Source organism: Cynocephalus volans, chromosome 2 (assembly GCF_027409185.1).
Source record: "Cynocephalus volans isolate mCynVol1 chromosome 2, mCynVol1.pri, whole genome shotgun sequence".
Classification (NCBI taxonomy): Eukaryota; Metazoa; Chordata; class Mammalia; order Dermoptera; family Cynocephalidae; genus Cynocephalus; species Cynocephalus volans.
Window position 1 is genome coordinate 179121389 of NC_084461.1, and position 22796 is coordinate 179144184.

At 36.8% G+C, this 22796-nt stretch overlaps 1 protein-coding gene across 2 annotated transcripts in view; it reads left to right on the forward strand.

The window, feature by feature from the left end:
* STX2 (syntaxin 2) overlaps window positions 1–22118 on the forward strand; it is a 54682-nt gene extending 32564 nt beyond the window's left edge. The window contains exons 5-10 of one of the 2 annotated variants that reach the window (XM_063086288.1): window positions 1844–1917; window positions 2697–2805; window positions 13194–13267; window positions 13386–13523; window positions 15701–15811; window positions 21543–22118. In XM_063086288.1, coding sequence (XP_062942358.1) covers window positions 1844–1917; window positions 2697–2805; window positions 13194–13267; window positions 13386–13523; window positions 15701–15811; window positions 21543–21620 — 584 coding nt within the window. In that variant the 3' untranslated portion in view covers window positions 21621–22118. Of the gene's footprint in view, window positions 1–1843; window positions 1918–2696; window positions 2806–13193; window positions 13268–13385; window positions 13524–15700; window positions 15812–17992; window positions 18074–21542 lie in introns of those variants that run through there. The other variant, XM_063086287.1, reaches the window with a different exon arrangement.
* Window positions 22119–22796: the final 678 nt, after the last annotated feature.

The window sequence follows — 22796 nt, forward strand, 5'->3', positions numbered from 1 at the left end:
TGTTTCAGATTTTGCTGATTTCACTCCTGTAGTGTGTCCTTTAACAAGCCCCACTGTCCTCTGTATTTGCTGTAGATTGGTAGTTAAGCTCTTCAAAGTTGATCACATTTGGGTGGTTTTTGTGTGGTTTTTTTTATGTTAAGATTTAACATCTGATTACAGATGTTCTGTCTTAATGTTTACATTAAGATGTTAATGGTTACATTAAGATATAACAACATTCTATTTTGTAATATTATCAACAATTGGTGATTACTGCCAAGATCCATAAACTCATTAGGAGTTATCCAACTAAGCTAACCTGCCAGCCAGCTGGAATAGTTCTTTAAAGAGAAACCTTCTCTCCAGCTCTTTGATTATCTGGAGGTACAGATTGCATAGTGCTGGATTTTTTCTCTTCTATGTGATTTTCACTAGTTGATTCCCTAGCATTCTCCAGAGATATCTGGTGGGACATTTTGTTGTTGTTCTTTCCTGTTTATCATTGTGAACACATGGATTTAAACACATCTGACATGTTTCCATCACTGCAGCTATCCTTAATGCTCAAATTGTTCTGTCTTTGGCCAGCAGGAGTTGACTCCCTGAGTCCTTTCGACAGGACCCTCAGAGTCTTGGATATTTGATAGCCTTCCTGCTTTTTGGCATGACAAGATGATCTATGCTTCTTTCATTTCCTGTCCCAGGCCTGGGATCAGCCATTTCTCCAAGGAGTCCGACTGCTTTTATTAGAGAACGGAATTTAGAAACCGAGATCTGTGTGCTTAGGGGTAGACATTGCTATGTGTGGCAATGATTTGGTCACATTTTCTAGGCCTTTTCAGTGGACAGAAGTAGGACTTTTTTATTTTTATTTTTTTAAACATAAAATGAATCATGATTTGTTACTCATACTTACAATTAAATTAAGAACTAAGGATTTTTACTTAATCTGGGAGTATTACATCTTTATCTCCTTTCAACTGTGCCCTAGATTCTGGTTCTCATGGACACTTATGTAATTATTCATTTGCTTTATTCCATAGTCCCCACACAATAGACTGAAGTAATATGCTAGCACCAACTGGAAAAGTATGATTACTTCAAATAATTCAATTTTTTTTTTTGTCATTCTTTTTGTCTTTAGGTCTATCCCACTGGGCTATACAATCCAATTACTGGGTTTTAAAGTCACATTGAATAGTTCTTCTCTGTGTGATTATTTCATTAACTTGAACTACTGTTAGGTTTATTTGTTTCATTTGCTTTTGAATTTTAGGGATTGGGCTTTTAAACATTTAATTTTGCTTTATAGTTATATTAAGCATTTATGTCATTCTAAAGTCAAATCTATGAAACAAAACATTTTCAAAGAAGTCTAGCTTCTTTCTGTCCCTGTCCCCACCCCACCTTTTTCCCCTTTCCCCATAGAGGTAACCATTTTTAAAGGTTATGAGTTATCTTTCCATTTTTTTCCTAGGAGTAAATATATATACAAAATATATTTTATATATGTAATATATACGTTTTTCCTATGAGAAAATGTGTACACACATATATATTTATTAAGGGTAGTAAAAACATTTTCTCTTGATTAATAGTCTTTTTAGTGTATTATTTTAAAAGGTCACCTATTCATTAACTTTAGTTCTACGAGAGATACACTTCAAAGAATGAGAAAGAGGAGGCTAGCTCACTCTGTTAGACTGTGGTACTGATAACACCAGGGTAAGGGGTTCGTACCCCATACTAGCCAGCTGTGAAAAAACACCAACAAAGACAAGAAAGAAAGGCATTTTGAGTTTTGGCTTGAAAAACTTTCATTTTTAAATTTTAAAGGTAATTCTTTCCTGTTTGTTTCTAGCTATTGAACAAAGTTTTGATAAGGATGAGAGTGGGAACCGAACTTCAGTGGATCTTCGGATACGACGAACCCAGGTTTGATTATCAGCCTCATTTAGATTGAGGTTATGTCAAAGAATAGATCTTTTTCTTTTTCTTTCAAACTCAGATAATTTCATCTTCACTGTCACATTTTTTCTCACATTTCTGCATAAAAAGGATATATAGTATTTATAGAACACATCTCTTTGTTGTGAAGAAAAATATCTATTCAGCCATCAACAGATTTAAGTTCCAAAGAGCAGTTTCCCATCATTTTAGTGCCTTTGGTAGGGCCTCATCTTTGGTAGATCATGTGCAACAGAGGAGAGTTTGGAGCACCTAACCCTACTCGACAGGAGGGCATCGAGCATGTGAGCTCTGGGGTCAGACTGTGTGGGTTCCAAACCTGACCCAGGGTTTATTAATAATGCATGTAACCATGAGCTAACTGATCCCTCTAAATCATTGTTTTCTCTTCTTTAAATGGGGGATATGAGCAGTTTAGTAGGGTTATTGTGAAAATTAAATAAGATAACGCATGTCAGGTTGTCAGCACCATGTGCAGCCAGTGAGCGAACCAGTCATCCCTATATGGGATCCGAACCCATGGCCTTGGTGTTATCAACACCACACTCACCCGAGTGAGCCACAGGCCGGCCCGCATGTCAGGTTCTTAGCATAGATTCTATTACACGGTACATTGCTATTATTATTTTTATTTTCCATTTGAAGGAGTAGTATAATAGTTTGAGTTTCTAAACTGTAAAGTTTTTATGTGTCACTTTCAATGGAAAAAACGACCACTTTGTATTAATTTGTTTCTATGTTATTAGCATTCAGTACTATCTCGCAAGTTTGTGGAAGTCATGACAGGATATAATGAAGCACAGACACTATTTCGGGAGCGAAGCAAAGGACGTATACAGCGTCAGCTAGAAATAAGTGAGTAAATGGAGATTCTGTTTTTGTTAAAAACGTATTTTTCTTCCTTGAGGTCTCACTTCAAAGTATTTTAACTTCAAAAAGGAATTTCATCTCTATTTTTACCAGTATCATAAAACCTAGAAACCTTTCATAAGCTTCCCGTTCCTTGAATCAGCCAAACCTATTACTTTTTTATGTCCTTCAGAAAATTCTGAGTGGACTTTAAATTACTTTCTAATAACCACCATTCTTAGCATTTCAGTCATATTTGGAGAACTTTCAATTATCATTTCTTCAGGCATTTCTGTGCCCTCCTTCACCCTCTCACCCTGTTGGGAGCCAGGCTTCACGTCGCTGCTTGTCTTGTAAGCAGAGGCCTTGCCTAGATTGTCTGTTTAGGGATGTCTGTGAGCTGTCAGCTTCAGAAGCTGGAGATGCTGCCTCCTTGGGGCAGAGCAGTTTGTTTGCACGATGAAGCTTAGGCAGGTTTGCTCAGTCCTCATTATATGAGGTCAGGGCTTCCTCAGCTGTGACAACCCACTGTGGAGATGTCCTCCACCTGGGCTGCTGTGCCTGTCCCCGTGAGACTTGGAAGACAGGGAGCCAATGTGAACATGACCCTCACGCTGCCTGCTGTGCTGCGAGTGATGAAGCCCTATGTCTTTGATCCCAGGGTTTCAGACCTTCTGCCAGCTTCCACGAAATTGGCAAGCTAACTTGTCAGCGTGCAGGGGAGGTAAAGTCTCAGACCCTTCATCTTCCTGATGTCTCTCTCTCGTCTCCTTCAGAGACTGCAGTTAAACATCTGTCAGGCCATTCGAAGTTGTCCCACAGCTCAGCAATGTTCCTTCCACTTTTTCAAGATTCTTATTTCCTGTGTGTTTCATTTTGGTTAGTTTCCATTGCTGTGTTCAGTGTCTTCGAGTTTATTTTTTCTTGTCTGATCTGCCTCTGATCCCATCCAGTTTATGTTTCATCTCAGACATTATAGTTTTCATCTCTAGAAGTTCTCTTTGAGTTTTTTTTATATCTTTCATGACTCTACCTAACAGAACATCTAGAGTTCAGTTGTAATGACTTTTAATGTCTTTGTCTGCTAATTCCGGCTTCTGTGTCAGTTTTGATTGGTTGATTTTTCTCCTCATTATGATTTGTGTTTTACTGCTTCTTTGCATGCCTGGTAAATTTTGATCATATGCCAGACATTGTGAATTTTACCTTGTTGGATGCTGGGTATTTTTGTATTTTTGTATTTTGTATTTTTAATATTTGTGTAAGCATTCCTGGGCCTTGTTTTGCAATGTTAATCTCTTGGAGTGTTAAATCACTTGAACACAGTTTTATCCTTTTGTGTCTTGCTTTTAAATGGGCCAGAGCAGCTTTACTTGAGGGCTTTCTATTCCGCACTCCTGTGGTAAGGCCCTTCTGAGTACTCTGTCTGATGGCAGCAGGAGGTTCTCAGGTCCAGCTGGGGCACAAGGCTGGGCACCGTCCCTCTGATCTTCTCCCAGAGTTTCCTGACACGTGTGTGCTGGTTGGTACCCTGATGAGTAAGCAAGGTGCCCGGCGTTCTCTATGCATCTCTCTCATCTCTAGTGTGTAATCTTGCAAACTGCAGTTGCCTTGGTCTCCCCTCAGCTCTGCCTCTTCAACGTAGGGAGTCCCTTAGGCTCCAGTGGCATTACCTCTGCTTGCTCCATGGCCCATGCACCCTCAGTCCCACCTGAGCAGCCAGTCATTGAACTCACCTTCTCTGTTTTTCTTCTCTTGGGAGTCACTGTTTGTTGTGTGATGTTCAGTGTCTTGAAAACCTTTGTTTCATAGATTTTTTTCCATGTTTTTTGTTGTTATTTCAAGTGGAAGGTAAATATAAACATGGTGCCTGTCACTCCATCTTGGCAGAAGTGATAGTTCAATCATAATGCCAATCAGATTGCTTTTCTGTTAAAATGTTTTTAAAAACAACTTTTACTTTAGTGAAAGTTACTACTTTTTTTTTTTTTAAAGATGACCGGTAAGGGGATCTTAACCCTTGACTTGGTGTTGTCAGCACCACGCTCACCCAGTGAGCTAACCGGCCATCCCTATATGGGATCCGAACCCGTGGCCTTGGTGTTATCAGCACCGCACTCTCCCGAGTGAGCCACAGGCCGGCCCGAAAGTTGCTATTTTTTTAAAGTGAGGGCGTCATAATCACTACTGACCCCAGGTTAGGAGGTGAGTGTGAGGGGCCTCACTGTGTGTGTCTGTTGTTCCTCTGTCATGCTGAGTCCTCAGCCTGGCATACAAGGCCTAATGCTGTCTTCCTGCAGAGCTGTTGGGTTTTGCTCCCTCCTAGCCCACGTGACCTGTCACATGCTTCTCTTCTGTCTTTCCTAAGTGATGTCATCCCTGCTTACAGTGTTTCCTTTCCCATTTCACCTGTTGAGATCATACTCATCTATCAGATGCAGTAGTATTTGTGAAAGTGTTTTATAAGCAATAAAATATCATATGCATGTTGGCAGTTTTTTAGTAATTCCTTTAAGTCTGTTAAATTCTTAACCCTCTCTGTGGCCTTCTCTAAACCTCTGCACCTAGAAGCATTTTTCTTCCTTTTTTTTCCTTTTTATATCAGCCCTGTCATCAGGTGGGTTTTATGCCTTGTATCACGGATGTCTTTTCCTGTGTTGTGTTCTTTATTTCTTTAAGTGGTAAGTTCCTTCTTGGGAGCAGGGCATGTTATATATGTCCACAGTACTTTATCTAAAATGCTTGGTGTTTCGGAATTCAGAATTTTTAAGATTTTAGGAAAATGGTACAATGCATAGGATGCTGGTCAGTCTGGGTCTGTACCCTGTAATCAAACACATTAATATTTTTCTCCTGTGAAACGTGAATATTTACAATATGTGGGATAAATTAAGACTATAAATAGCCTCAGCTCAGTTTAGGTCAGATTTTGCCATCAAATGAATTTTGACATCAAACCTAGGAAAAAAAACTATTTTTCATAACTTTTTGGATTTCAGAATTATGGATAAAGGAATTATGAATATGTAGTGCATTTTATGCTCCATAACACCAGGTTATTTCTTATTTTTGTTAGCTTGTAAAAACTGATTTAGTAATTGCAACTTTTTAAATTGTGTTGGTGGAATACAGGAAGAGCTTTGTTAACATGAGAAGTAAACAGTAGTTTTGAGTTTTGACAATTATATTTTGCATTGTTTAAAAAATTTTTCATCTTGTTTAAAAAGCAAGGAAAAACCCAGATAATTTCCTTATCGAGCTATTTTGAATAGATATTTAAAATGATTGAGAACTATCTCTCCCAAAACAGTATAAGATTACCACAATAAAAAATAAAAAAAGAAAAAGAAATCAGTATAAGATTAAGGAAATGAATTTTGCAATTTACTATTTTAAGTGTATTTCCATTAAATGACACTTTAACAACTTTTTTGTGATATAATTCACATAGTATGTGAATGATTTTTGATGTGCACAGTTTAGTGGTTTTTAGTGTTTTCCACATCAATTTTATTTTATTTTTTTAAATTTTAACTTCTCAATATACATTGTAGTTGATTTTCGTGACCCTTTACCCATTCTACCACAGTCAATTTTAGAACATTTTCGTTACTCCAAAAGGAAACTGAATACCCATCATCTTAACTCCCCGTTTCTCTCCCACAAGCCCAAGGCAACCACCGTTCTACTTTCTAGCTCTATAAGTTTTCCCATTTTGAACATTTCATATAAATGGAATCGTACAATATATGTTCTTTTGTGATTGATGTCTTTCACTTAACATAGTTTTTCACAGTTCAGCTATGTTGTGCTGTGTTTCAGCTTTATCCCTTTTTGTGGCTAAATAATATTCCATTACATATTTATATCACAATTTGTTTAGCCATTCATTAGATGATGGATATTTGAGTTGTTTCCACTTTTTGACAATTATGAATAATGCTGCTATGAGCGTTCACATTAAATTATATTTTAATTATGACATTTATCCATTTATGTAAAGAATAGTAAGAATGAATTAGATTTTTGCAAAATCCTATGTACATATTTCTTAGAAGGCATTAACACATTTAACTCAAAAGGAAGATAGTAACTACCAACACATGGAAAGTTTTAAAGCATCTGGTTCTAATTACGTAATCTGTATTTATGTTCATTTAATAGATGCTGCATTTGGCTTAACCCCCTTTCCCACAAGCCAGAGTTAAATTTTTATCTTTTTTAAATTTTTTTTTTTATTTTGTCGATATACAATGTGGTTGATTATTGTGGCCCGTTACTGAAACCTCCCTCCCGCCTCCCTTTCCTCCCTCCCACCCCACAATGTCCTTTCTGTTTGCTTGTCATATCAACTTCAAGGAATTGTAGTTGTTATGTCTTCTCCCCCTCCCTGGTTTTGTGTGTGTGTGTGTGTGTGTGTGAATTTATTTATTTATTTTTAGCTCCCACCAATAAGTGAGAACATGTGGTATTTCTCTTTCTGTGCCAGACTCGTTTCACTTAATATAATTCTCTCAAGGTCCATCCATGTTGTTGCAAATGGCAGTATTTCATTTGTTTTTATAGCTGAGTAGTAGTCCATTGTGTAGATATACCACACTTTCCGTATCCACTCATCCGATGATGGACATTTGGGCTGGTTCCAACTCTTGGTTATTGTAAAGAGTGGTGCGATGAACATTGGGGAACAGGTATACCTTCGATTTGATGATTTCCATTCCTCTGGGTATATTCCCAGCAGTGGGATAGCTGGGTCATATGGTAGATCTATCTGCAATTGTTTGAGGAACTTCCATACCATTTTCCATAGAGGCTGCACCATTTTACAGTCCCACCAACAATGTATGAGAGTTCCTTTTTCTCCGCAACCTCGCCAGCATTTATTGTTCAGAGTCTTTTGGATTTTAGCCATCCTAACTGAGGTGAGATGGTATCTCAGTGTAGTTTTGATTTGCATTTCCCGGATGCTGAGTGATGTTGAGCATTTTTTCATATGTCTGTTGGCCATTTGTATATCTTCCTTAGAGAAATGCCTACTTAGCTCTTTTGCCCATTTTTTAATTGGGTTGCTTGTTTTCTTCTTGTAAAGTTGTTTGAGTTCCTTGTATATTCTGGATATTAATCCTTTGTCAGATGTATATTTTGCAAATATTTTCTCCCACTCTGTTGGTTGTCTTTTAACTTTGTTGTTTCTTTTGCTGTGCAGAAGCTTTTCAGTTTGATATAATCCCATTTGTTTATTTTTCCTTTGGTTGCCTGTGCTTTTGGGGTCGTATTCATGAAGTCTGTGTCCAGTCCTATTTCCTGAAGTGTTTCTCCTATTTTTTCTTTGAGACTTTTTATTGTTTCAGGGTGTATATTTAGATCCTTAATCCATTTTGAGTTGATTTTAGTATACGGTGAGAAGTATGGGTCTAGTTTCATTCTCCTGCACATGGATATCCAGTTATCCCAGCACCATTTGCTGAAGAGGCAGTCCCTTCCCCAGTGAATAGGCTTGGTGCCTTTGTCAAAGATCAGATGGCAGTAAGTGTGTGGGTTGATTTCTGGATTCTCTATTCTATTCCATTGATCAGTGTGTCTGTTTTTATGCCAGTACCATACTGTTTTGGTTATTATAGCTTTGTAGTATAGTTTAAAGTCAGGTAGTGTTATGCCTCCAGCTTTATTTTTTTTGCTCAGCATCGCTTTGGCTATGCGTGGTCTTTTATTATTCCATATAAATGTCTGGATAGTACTTTACATTTCTGAGAAAAATGTCATTGGAATTTTGATGGGGATTGCATTGAATTTGTATATCACTTTGGGTAGTGTGGACATTTTCACTATGTTGATTCTTCCAATCCAAGAGCATGGGATATCTTTTCATCTTCTTGTTTCCTCTCTAATTTCTCTCAGCAGTGGTTTGTAGTTCTCATTATAGAGATTTTTCACCTCCTTGGTTAACTCCATTCCTAAGTATTTTATTTTTTTGGTGGCTATTGTAAATGGGCAGGCTTTCTTGATTTCTCTTTCTGCATGTTCACTATTGGAGAAAAGAAATGCTACTGATTTTTCTGTGTTGATTTTGTATCCTGCTACTGTGCTGAAATCATTTATCAACTCCAAGAGTTTTTTTGTAGAGGCTTTAGGCTGTTCAATATATAGGATCATGTCATCTGCAAACAGGGACAGTTTGACTTCTTCTTTTCCAATCTGGATGCCCTTTATTTCCTTCTCTTCTCTGATTGCTCTGGCTAGTACTTCCAACACTATGTTGAATAGGAGTGGTGAGAGTGGGCATCCTTGTCTAGTTCCTGTTCTTAAAGGAAAAGCTTTCAGCTTTTCCCCATTCAGGATGATATTGGCAGTGGGTTTGGCATATATGGCTTTAATTATGTTGAGATACTTTCCCTCTATACCTAACTTATAGAGGGTCTTTGTCATGAATGAGTGTTGAATTTTATCAAATGCTTTTTCAGCATCTATAGAGATGATATGGTCCTTGTGTTTGAGTTTATTAATATGGTGTATCACATTTATTGATTTGCGTATGTTAAACCAACCTTGCATCCCTGGGATGAATCCCACTTGATCGTGGTGAAAAATTTTATGTATGTGTTGCTGTATTCTGTTTGCTAGTATTTTAGTGAGGATTTTTGCATCTATATTCATCAAGGATATCGGCCTGTAGTTTTCTTTTTTGGTTATATCTTTACCTGGTTTTGGTATCAGGATGATGTTTGCTTCATAGAATGAGTTTGGGAGATTTGCGTCTGTTTCAGTCTTTTGGAATAGTTTGTAAAGAATTGGTGTCAATTCCTCTTTGAATGTTTGGTAAAATTCTGCTGTGAATCTATCTGGTCCTGGGGTTTTCTTTGTTGGGAGCCTTCTGATAACAGCTTCAATCTCCTTTATTGTTATGGGTCTGTTCAAATTTTCTGCCTCTTCATGGTTCAGTTTTGGGAGCTTGTGTGTGTCCAGAAATTTATCCATTTCCTCCAGATTTTCAAATTTGTTGGCGTATAGTTGTTTATAGTAGTCTCGAATGATTCCTTGTATTTCAGATGAATCAGTTGTAATATCGCCTTTTTCATTTCTAATTTTTGTTATTTGAATCTTCTCTCTTCTTTTTTTTGTTAGCCATGCTAATGGTTTGTGAATTTTATTTATCTTTTCAAAAAACCAACTTTTTGATTCATTGATCTTTTGTATTGTTTTTTGCGTTTCAATTTCATTAAGTTCTGCTCTGATCTTAATGATCTTAATGATTTCTTTCCGTCTGCTAACTTTAGATTTGGATTGTTCTTGTTTTTCTAGTTCTTTAAGGTGAAGTGTAAGGTTGTTCACTTGCCATCTTTCCATTCTTCTGAGGTGAGCATTTAATGCAATAAATTTCCCCCTTAATACTGCTTTTGCAGTATTCCACAGGTTTTGGTATGATGTATCATTGTTTTCATTAGTTTCAATAAACTTTTTGATTTCCTGCTTGATTTCTTCTTGGACCCATATGTCATTAAGTAGAATGCTGTTTAATTTCCATGTGTTTGTATAGTTTCCAGAGTTTCATTTGTTATTGATTTCTAGTTTTAATCCATTGTGGTCTGAGAAAATACATGGGATAATTCCAATTTTTTTGAATTTGTTGAGACTTGATTTGTGACCTAATATGTGATCTATCCTGGAGAATGATCCATTTGCCGATGAGAAGAATGAATATTCTGAGGTCGTAGGATGGTATATTCTGTAGATATCTGCCAAGTCAAATTGATCTAGAGTATTGTTTAGATCTTGTGTTTCTCTGATGATTCTTTGCCTAGATGATCTGTCCAATATTGACAGTGGGGTGTTCAGGTCCCCTGCTATTATGGTATTAGTGTCTGTTTCCTTCTTTAGGTCTAATAGAGTTTGTTTCATAAATCTGGCTTCTCCAACATTGGGAGCATACATATTTATGATTGTTATGTCTTTTTCTGGATCGGTCCTTTTATCATTACGTAGTGTCCCTCATTGTCTCTTTTTGTGGTTTTTAGTTTAAAGTCTATTTTGTCAGATATAAGAATAGCTACTCCAGCTCGTTTTTCTTTTCTGTTTGCATGGTAAATCTTTTTCCATCCTTTCACTCTTAGTCTATGTGAATCTTTATGGGTGAGGTGGGTCTCTTGTAGGTAGCATATAGTTGGGTCCTCCTTTTTAATCCAGTCAGCCAGTCTGTGTCTTTTGATTGGGGAATTTAAGCCTTTTACATTAAGAGTTGTTATTGAAAGGTGTTGATTTATTCCCAGTATTTTATTGGTTGTTTGTTTGTCTTAGGTGTGTTTTGTTCCTTGCTTTCTGATTTACTGTTTGTTTTCTGTGTTTGTTGTTTCCTTAGGTTGTAGATAGCGTTTTTGTTTGTTTGTTTTCTCTTCATGAATGCCATTTTTATACTAGTGGTTTTAGATTTTTCTTGGGTTCTTATGGCAGTGGTAGTTATTTTTCAGGAACCAAACCCAGTACTCCCTTGAGGATTTCTTGTAAGGGTGGTCGTGTGGTGGTGAACTCCCGCAGTTTTTGTTTGTCTGAGAAATATACTATTTGCCCTTCATTTCGGAAGGATAGCCTTGCAGGGTAGAGTATTCTTGGCTGACAATCTTTGTCTTTTAGTATTTTGAATATATCATCCTATTCCTTTCTAGCTTTTAGGGTTTGTGATGAAAAGTCGGATATTAGCCTGATTGGGGCTCCCTTATAGGTGATTTGACGCTTCTCTCTTGCAGCTTTTAAGATTCTCTTTTTGTCTGAGTTTTGCCAATTTGACTATAACATGTCTTGGAGAAGACCTTTTTGGGTTGGATACGTTTGGAGATCGTTGAGCTTCCTGGATGTGAAGATCTGTGATTTTTCCTATACCTGGGAAGTTTTCTGCCACTATTTTGTTGAATATCTTTTCAATGCAATCTCCTTTTTCCTCCCCTTTTGGAATACCCATGACTCGGATATTTGATCTCTTAAGGTTGTCTGATATCTCTCTCAGATTTTCTTCAATGTCTTTGATTCTTTTTTCTTTTTTTTTTGTCTGCTTGTGTTATTTCAAACAGCCCATCTTCAAGTTCAAAGGTTCTCTCTTCTGCTTCTGCAAGCCTGCTGGTTAAACTCTCCATTGTGTTTTTTATTTCGCTGAATAACTTCTTCAGTTCAGCAAGTTCTGCTACATTTTTTTTCAGGACATTGATTTCCTTGTACATTTCCTCTTTCAGGTCCTGTATACTTTTCCTTGTTTCATCATGATGTCTAGCTGAGTTTTCTTGTATCTCATTCAGTTTCCTTAGAATTATCACTCGAAATTCCTTGTCAGTCATTTCAAGGGCTTCTTGTTCTATAGGATCTAGAGCTTGAGATTTATTAACTTTTGGTGGTGTATTTTCTTGATGTTTTGTATTTCTGGTATCTTTTTTTTGATATTTATTCATTGTGGCAGGGGGATTCACAGTCCACAAGTTTGACACTGTTGACTAACTAAGATGTTTCTGTGGTTGCCAATTTGGTATGGCTACCTCTGTGACTGCTCAGTTGGCCTCTAGTGCCTTGTGTGTGTGGTTCCCTCGGGTCTTGGGCCTCTCCAGGGAGCCACTTCTCTGGTCAGCTTGGACTCTGCTGGGCTGCCGGATCACGGGGCGGTACCACAGGGTGTGGTCTCTGCTGAGTTTCCACCTCCCCTGCAGGACTTCTCTCTGTTCCGTGCGCTCTGGCCCGGGCTGCTGGGATGCACCGAGGCACCGCAGAGCATGTGGTCTCTGCAGAGCTTCCCTTTCCCCTACAGGATGTCTCCCTGCTCTGTGCGCACTAGGCCAGGCTTGGGATGGAGCTCAAAGTCTGCTGTGTTAAGTCAGCATATGGGGAAGGACGGAGAACTGGTGTGGGAGGTTCTCGCAGGCCATGCTGTAAGTGATTCACATCCTTCTGCTCATACACATATTTGGTCTTTGCCTTCTCCATCTGCCTTCCTGTCTAGTGTAGCAGAAAATCCAATTAATTCTATATCCTAAACATCTTTGACACCTTGTCCCCCTCCTCTGCCCTCTGCCTTACACTTTCTCAGGCCACAGTCTTATTTCCTCAAAAACTTTGCCTCCTCCAGAGTTAAATTTTTAGGAAAACTGATGTGCTAAAACATTATTTATTTCCTTTCACAGTTGTTTCTCATTAATACTAAAAAGAGATCTTATTACTCATTCCAGTGATGAAGTTCTCTTGAGTGTCTTATTTTTCCTGCTTCTCAGTCTTGGGTTCATTTCTCATCTTTAACACCTGCCTAAGAACACACTGTTGAAAATGTTAGCAACTCAGATTCTAGTTGCTAACTTATGGCTGAAAAAGCCATTGTTTTAAAAATGCCAGATTCTGAGTAGAGTTTTACACTGTTGCTCTTTTAGCTGGAAGGACCACCACTGACGATGAGCTGGAAGAGATGCTGGAGAGCGGGAAGCCCTCCATCTTCACGTCCGACGTGAGTGCTCACATGGCATGGCGGCTGCATGCCTTCTTATGCAGGTAGATGTTTTTTCTTTAACATCCTTACCAGTCGTAAGTTTATTAATATTCTCTTTTATTTTTGATTTTCAAAGATTATATCAGATTCACAAATTACTAGACAAGCTCTCAATGAAATTGAGTCTCGTCACAAAGACATTATGAAGCTGGAGACCAGTATCCGAGAGTTGCATGAAATGTTCATGGATATGGCTATGTTTGTTGAGACTCAGGTAACTACAGATGTCTCTACTTCTCTACAATAGATAATAGTTTTGCGTAAAATCTTGTATTTGATCCCACTATATCTGGCAAAGCCCTTATTCTGGACCCAGTCTCAAAACTCAAAAGTTAATTGTAGTGTTATATGTTAATACCGAAGTGCTGGAAACAGCTTGAATTTTCAGCAGTGAGAGACTGGTCTAGTTAATTAAATTATGGTATGTCATAGGTCAGCCTTGTAGGCAACCATAGGCAACATAACCTTTTGTTCATGGAGAATATTTAATGAAATGTACAAATGTTTGTGCTGGAATTTTAAGTTTAGATAAAGGGAGATACAAAAATTCTATGTATATGTCCATACATATGTATAAATATAAATTACTATATATATAAATACACACACACATATACATGGCATGGACTTGGCTACATCAAATAGTATTCACAGAAGGAAAGAAATATACCCAATAGTGTAATGATAGTGGGACTATGGGAATTTTAATTTTCTTCTCTAAAGGTGTATATTTTCAAGTTTTCTGCAAGGAGCATATATTATAGAAATAATTGGAAGAAATGTTTAAAAGAATAAACCCCAAAAGGGATACAATTCATGACAAGTAAAAGTTTGTACTTACTACTTGTCCTCAGTCTGTTTAGTAACACAGGCAGGGAAAGGAAGGAGGTGTGGAGAGACTCCTCTGAGATACCCAAAGAGTTAATACAATTTTTAAAAAATTGTAACATTCATTGTAAAAGACAAGATGGTGCATATCTGTTAGGTGTATGGACCTGGTCACACGTGTTCTCCTGACTCTGAATGAGGACCTACCACGGGACTCCACCATTCGCTGATTCAGTGGCTGGTTGGGATCCCGTTGACCACCAGCTGTAGGGGAAGCATTCAGATCAGATTTGAGTGAAGCAATCCCTTTCTCACTCCTCCTGAGACTGGGTTTCAGGATCTGTTTTGGCTGGCACAGTCCTCCAGAAAGGTTCTAATCTGATCGGCTTGTTTTCTGTGACTGCCTGGACTATGAAAAGTGGGATAGGAAATCTACCCATGTACAGTATTCATTTCCACATGCTTCAATAATCTTTTGAAGAACACTGTTTATTTTGAGGAACTTTATCCTAAAATGGATGTGAACAGCTCAAGCACTATGCATTTGCTAGAAGAAAACTAACAACCACAGGGGGGGACAGAGAGGGAACAGTTTTACTCCTTTTTGATTTCGAGTGGAACCCATGGCCATTTGTGGTATGAGAAATGCAGAATTTGGGGTCTGATGACTACCAGCTTATTTTCAGTAAGTACTCCAAAGGAAACCAATTAGACAATAAGAATAGTAGATTATTTTTATAATTATTGAAGATTTTATAGTACCTTAGACTTTAATTATTACTATTCTATTCCAAATGCATTGCATTAAACTTCATTAGAAAAATCCCTGTATTCTTAGCCTTGTTTCATTGTTTCCTTTTTAAAATCTATTATTATTACATTATATCGATTCATCTAATTCAAAATATATGTATAGTCAGAACTTACCAGTAAGTTTAATTTGTGAATAAGTTAATTGTGCATCATTCTTCAATGCTTTACTATTCACTGCTGCAGAGTATGTCTGCTGGTGGACAGAAACCAGGTAATGTGTTTTCTCCCCTGACATTTCACTGGATTCACCTCAGTTTATGTTTTTGCTCATTAATTTAGTCAATTTAGTGTCAAACATAAGCTATACTTAGTTTACTGATATTTTAAAGAAATAGGAACAATTTTCCACCGCTTAGAAAAGATGTCATTCTTTGTATATTGTGTGTTTGTGTATAGTAGTAAAATATTAGTTTAACCTAAAGCTAGCTGCCTTTCGTTCACTGTGCTCATCTGTAAAAAGTGTTCACATATTAAAGCATATCTCAAAATCTACCTGATATGCCTTTAATTATCAACATTGTTGCCTATCCCTTTTAGTTCTTTTTAAAATATAAATTGAATTTTGATTGCTTTATATTGGCAAATTTTTAATGGTCTCACCTTTTACCTTTTTGTAAATGTGAAAAAGAAAATTTGGTGTCCATTACATGCACATTATGTTTATATAAAAATGTTGTGATGTGGTTATCTTAAGATATATAATTAAGTCATTTGACAATGTCCTCTAAGTTTGAAATGTTTTGTTTTAAGGGGGAAATGATCAACAACATAGAAAAAAATGTTATGAATGCTGCAGACTATGTAGAACATGCTAAAGAAGAAACTAAAAAAGCTATTAAATATCAGAGCAAAGCAAGAAGGGTGAGTTTGGTTTTTAAGAATTAAAGTGCGTTTTTCTCTTCATTTGGCGTCATGTTGTAATTAATGTTAACCTACTAAAAGGTATTCCAAGAAATAAAAAATCCATAAATAAACGTTTTGTTTTAAAACTAAAATAATTCTTTTTGCTAAAAAATCTAAGTTTATTAGATAAATTATATTGAGTATAAGCCCTTTTGTGTTTGAAGTAATTAAAACCCTCCACAGCTACAAGTCAGGACTGTATCCTCTCTTCTGGGTTGGATGAGGTTGAATGTTAGATTTCTGTTTTTTGGGTCACTATTTGGAGAGAATTCCAAAACTGATGGGATTGGAAATTCTCTGAACAGTTGTTGGGTATGCATTTTATCCAGTGAATGTTTAGTCTTTATTTAGGTTTTTTTACTTATTCTTTGGTTTGGAGGAAACGAGAATTATCTGAGACTGCAGACCTAAAATCTTATGTAGCATCCACTTAAATGGATGCTCAAAAGAAGGAAGTCCCTTTCTCTTAAGATCCACATACTTTGCATTCAAAAGGGTTAAGGGAACCCTATGTAAATTTTTTTTTTTTGTTACTGGGGCAGAATTTAAAACTTACTGTACTAATTTAGGTATTTTATCATAATGCTTCTGAAACTTGACAGATTATGGATTTTCCACATTGTCCCCTCCTGTTAATGTTCAGAGATGCTGAGGATGATGTAAGCTTTGTAAGTGAGTTTTAGTATCTTTATCTGAATTTTAAGAGCGTTGTGTGTGAATGAGAGGTCTTCTAGGAAAACTATGAAACTACAAAGCTTAAGTTTCGACCCAGGAACTAGGAAACCATGTGTCTCTTTGCCTGTCCTCACCCAGCAGTTGTTTTTTTCTCTGTGGTGGGGAGATTGATGCAAGTGGCCCAGCACTGCATTGAGTGTGTGTCGCCTCCCACCTCCCTGAGGAAGATTTGTGTTTATAGTGCATCTTGCAGAGGCTGGTTGCCCCATGCAGGTTAGGGGACATGTCTACCATGATGTCAGTGTTAGGAAAAGTGCAGAGTCAGATTGTGTGTGCAGACTCTCCTGTAGCTAATTGTGTGGGATGTTCTCAGTGAAGATGTATGGCTCACTGTGATGTTAGCCTGGAGAGCCTGTCACCCTGAATTTCCCTGCATATCTAAATATGCTCATTATCTTTGAAATATAAGACATATTTCTCACATTATCTCTGTTACTGCTTTTAAAAATACTGACCCTTAACATAAATTGGAGTGATAAGTTACATGTTTTAAGTGCTTAGCTTAGTTCCAGGCACAAAATCAACTTTCATTAAAAAAAAAAAGGCAGTTCCTTTCCTTTTCCCCATGACCTAAACATACCAATTCGTGAAAATTCTAGTGAAGAGTTCATTGGTTTTACAAAGAGGAAAGAGGCAGATGTGCTAGGTTTTCATTCTTACTCTTCTGAGTCAGCCTGACTTTGCAAGGTGCCTGGGATCTGCACATTACCCAGAGTGTAAGCTAGTCAGCAATGTGATGCCTGTTTCAAAAATGATCACTGTCTTTTTGATTAAATACCTGACAACCCACCCAGCTTGCTTCACTTCTCACTTCGCTGCTTTCCAGCTCTGCTGTGGCTTCTGGCTCAGGTGTTGGTTGTCCCCTATCCTGGCTCCCTGTTGTTATTCCCAGGGGAGCTGCGTGGGGCCCCAGGTAGTAAGGCAGCACTACTGGACTGATTTTTTTCTATGTGGTATGTCTGGAGCAGTGAAGGGTATAACTGTCAGCAGTGAACAAAAAGGAGATGCAAGTCTGCATGTTGAAAGAGAATAGGGACTGACTAGATAGACATCTAATTTCTTAGTTTACTGAGCTGGCTACATAGCTCCATATACATGAAAAACTTAACTGTGTGTCTGAGTCCATCAGAAATTTATCAAAATTATATGATTATGCTGCTCTCTCATTGCTGAAGCCTAATATTCTAAGAGTCATACAGCAGTTTATCTCCAAATAGTCTGGCCTTATTAAATTAAGTCACTCTTTTTGTGAACTAAAAATTGCCGAACAGGATTAAGGACATGCCCTGTAACTTAGATTTTAAAGTGAGTTCTGATGGATTGTTTTATTTTAAATGAAGGTTGTCTTTTGATGAGGTGATGTAAAATTAACCATGATATCATTAGCTTGCTTTTCTTTCACAGAAAAAGTGGATAATTGTTGCTGTGTCAGTGGTTCTTGCTGCTGTAATTGCTCTAATTATTGGTTTATCAGTTGGCAAATGATGGTGTGGATAACGTCAGTGTGCATGCCTCTCTGCCAGGATGGCAGTAAGTAACTAATCAACTAATTTACTTATTAATTTTTGTAATTAACCAGTAGTACTGCTTGCCCAATTTTAACATACTTGAAAATAATAGAAGTCTGTTCGCTGAGTAGTGCATGATGCTGTGGGGGTGTGCTTGCCTGCCTTGCTGGGTTCTAGTCTCCAGCCACTGTGTTTACTGAGAATAAAGCTCGGCTGGGTGGTAATTCATTTTTAAGCCAAGGTCACCCTCTTCAACAGTTTTTAAGCTTTCTAGGTTGACTTTTATCCCTTTAATGTGGTAGTATGGGAGGCAGCAGCTCCTTGGTCTCTGTGTTTTGTTTCCGATCTAGGGAGACCATTTCACTGTTTGGACACAGTGGGCCCTTTATTAATGTTGTAACCATACCCGTGAAGATTGATTCTCAATTAAAAACCTGACATTTAATGTTTTATCTCTTAAATTTTAGCTTTTATAAAAATTGCAACAACTTAAGTTGCTTTATAAAATACGCTGTCTCGCTATTCTACTGTGGAATTGAGGGAATGGAACTAAAGCTGTGAAAGACATTGGCTGAAATTTAAATCCTTTGTCTAGCTTTTCTAATTAGAAGCATCTATTTTGTTTAAAAATATTTCCTATTAAAGTAAAAACTGTGTATTTAGTTAGGATGCCTGTTCTTAACTAATTCTGAATGTAAAAGATATTCAGTTTATTTTAAATATTATTATTTTTGTTCACTGTATATATCAACTTTTCGCAAACTTTGTTGATTTTGTTTTTCCCTCTGGTTTTCTTATGCAATTGGAGCCATCCTTCCTGCATTCCCTTTTAAGTTAGGATGCTGTCTGGTGTATTAAATTTGGACATTCTCATTATTTCTCTGTAAATGTTTGGCATAATCATTGTAATTAGAATATTATGAAATGCCCCAGAGTATCTAGATTATGACGAGTATCCCTGGAGAATTCATTCCTATGTTATGAAAGTGACTGCAGACTTAATAGTCTGTGGTGCTTTTTTATAAATACGATGTTATGACAGAAAGGAATCCCTTGTCCAGTCAAGTTTCACTACTGCTTTTCAGTCTTTAAGACTTAACCTGAGCATCTGTGACTCTTAGTGTACGTAATTGATAGATGAGGAGCTTGCACAGTTAATGTTCAGATATTTATGCAAGCCACAAAATTGCACTTGAAATTATTCCAGTAATATGTTCTGGGATGTTGCATTTGTTAATATCCTGTTCTTTAGAAGGCAGAAAGAACTCTTTATGCACTGTTTTTATTAGGCAGAATGTTTATGTATCTTTCCTAATGCTTTTCTCTTAGCTTTGCTGAAAAATGGTATATGTGATTTTTCTTCACTAATGTAATGGTATTTTTCAGTATATTCATAATTCTTTCTAAAATATGTATTCTCTTAATTTTTCCTAATGGCCATAATATGGTTAGTTTAATGTGGTTATACTGAAGATAAATTACAGTTTTTAGCTTGGACCCACCCAAATATGTTACTTTTCATGAATGCTACTTGGTATTGATGTTGACTAAAAGAAGGTTCCTCTCAGTGTGACCCTGAGGAATGGGGCCTGGTCCTGTGCCGTAGGCCCGGCTGGTCATTTCATCCTAGTGCCTGTAAAGAAAAATGACCGTTAAATGATCCTAACTCACTCATAAAAAACAGATCAAAATACATACCATCAGTTATTTTTGTATGTGAAAACAGTGGTTGATGTCTTTAATTATGCTGTAAAAAATTAATTTATACTTTCACCCTTTAGCAAAAACTCATTGAGGCTTTCCTATAGGCTAGACAATGTACCCCACCTGCCTGCTTTGTGGGATGTGCCAAGATGCAAGGCTGCTTTACAGAGGTAGTCCTGGTCCCTACAACCCTGCAACATGAGTGGGATGCCCCATTTTATGTATAAGGAGACAGGCTGAGAGATTTATATATAGTTGGTGATGGAACCGTGACTTGAACGCAAAATTGGATTGACTCCCAAGAGTGTATTCTCTCCACTGAGGAGAAGCCCAGGCATTTGGCTGGAGCTATCACCAGGAGATGAGATGACCGTGGTTGTTAGATATATGACATTTGGGGTACAGGAATGACGTCTGAATACTTATACCCTAAATGCCATGCTTTTAACAGCCATTCTGAAAGTACACACCTGTGTAGTACTCAGATACTTGGCAAACAGCACGATTGCAAGTGAGAGTCGGCATGTGTCCACAGTGGGCCATTCTCTGAGATGCTCCCAGGCAGAGTGAGATTATCAGGCTTGGCACACAATGGGAAAGACAGCGAGCCCAGGTTCTGGAGGTGAAGGACAAATATTGATGGCCCAAAGAAAAAGACGTCCCTCTAGAAAGGTGTTAAGAGAAGTTCTAGTAAAACATATAAAGAAGATAATAGCATAGTCAGGGCTTTCCAGGAAATATACGTAATGTGAATGTGGAACATAAAATTTGCAGGAGAGGGGGTATCCCAAAGGCCACTCTCCCTCGGTTCTGAGGAATTCACTTGAAAGTTCACTGAAGGGCCTGTCCACACCCATCTTCATGAATCATGCCAGAATTAACAGAGCTCACAGCCTGCTAGTGTTAATTTAGAGCTATCCAGGCTTAGCAGGTATGACTTCTTAGATTAAATTGTGGCATACATTTGATAACTACAATTTAAGATGATGAATCCCAGCTTTTTAAAAAGAGAACACGAAGAACATGCAGCGTGGTGTGCCTTTCATCTTTGTCTTCTTTCCTTCTCCCTCAGACATGTCTCCTGGAGGAGACTAGATTTCGTAAGTCTTTCAATTGTGTGAGGATGCTTGTTAATTAAAAAAAGAAAAAAAGGTAGATGCTATATTGTATCCTGCTTCTAACCTGTGGATGAGTTATGTCTCATTGATTTCTTAACACACGTGTCATACTTAAATGTAAAAACATCAATAAAAAGGATTTTTTCAGCCAATGAGAAATAGATTTATTTAAAGTGCATTTAAAATATGTGCAATGCATCCAATTACAAAAGTTCTGGGATTTTATTATGATCAAAGTAAAATGTTTATTAGGAGCCCACATGATGTCTTCTCCCTCCAAGAGCAATTAGTTGATTCAATAACATAATTTATTAATTTAATTTAATGTAATACACATGTGTCTAGAACTTAATGCTTTACCTTTGTAGTTTTCCTTTTTGTCCCCTTTTCTAGGACATTGGGAGTTCTTCCTTGATAATGGACTTATATATATATTTTTTTAATTTTTAAAATTAATTTACAGTTTCTTGGTTTATGATCAGAGAGCATGGTCTTTTTTTCTTCTTCTTCAATTTTGGACATATTTTAAACTATCCCAAATTCTGGAAGAATTTTGTTAGGAAATGACATGGTTGATTTTTTTCTTTGATATATTGCAAATTAATGTTTTTCTTTATCTTACAGAAAATGATGATCATTATTATTTGTGTAATTATTTTGCTTGTGATCCTTGGAATTATCCTAGCAACAACATTGTCATAGCAATCATATCCCAAGAGCTATTTATCCTTGGAGACTCAAACCACATCTGCAGCAAATCAACATCCTCTCATTTCACGAATGAATCCTAGACATTGTGACATGGCATTGAGTGCTGATTTCTCTATTAGCAAAGTCAAGGAGAAAGCACAACAGAATGTATTGTTCAGTGGAAGCACCGTAAGCAGAATATGGATGTGTTGAGTTAACCCAGATATCCTTGGACTCTTAAGTGACACACCACAGAAATTTAACAATGTGAACTTTGTTTCAGTGGCCTTGAAATGAGGAATTATTGGAAATTTCAATTTTTAAAAATATTTCAGTGTTAAATACGTATGTGAAGTTTAATTAGGAATACTTTATGTTATGAAGCTATTAGATTTCAGGTCTAAGACTTTTCTCCCCTTCTCCCAGCTAATATATGCTGATTAACAGAGAGACTTTTTGTACTATGTTTAATTTGTTTTTATTTCTTGTTTGCAGAAATAATTTTTATAATGGAGCTGTTTTGTAATATATCTATAATTTTAAATCTTTGTAAACTAATTGTTTAATATATTAACATCTTAATTTACCCTGTTTTTATATGCTAAATATCACTTTTTGAATAAAATAGGAAGCTTCATGGTATTCGAGCCATCTTTGTGCAGTTGTTTACAAAGTTTGCCATTGTCATAGAAAACATTGGTTGCAAAGCCCATCAAAAATCTTTTCAAGTGCCTTCTGTTAATATTAATTTATAGTTTAAATGTGCCTGATACCCTCCAAAAAAGTCTTGATTATTGTATTTAGCTCTGTTTCTACTTGTTCCATGACTCAAGATAATAAATAATTAGTTACTGCACTGTAAAGGCAATGGTCTCTTCTTTGTTCACTAAAAATAAGGTTTGTGTTTCCCTGTTCACATTAATAAAGTCTGAATTTAAGATGGTGATGAAAGTGAGATTTAGTACTCTGAACTCAAGGAGATTATATAGACATTAATTCTTATAAATTTAAACTATTGTACTTATCACTCAAATGTTCTTAAGTACCTAATATTCTGCTGAACTTTAAAAGTTAATTCCCAAAGTTTATAGTAATCTATGATAATTAAACATTTTTATTGCTCAGTGTTTTCAGTATAATAATGTGATTTGTTTTTAAACTTGGAAAATGTGTGAACAGTGAATGGTT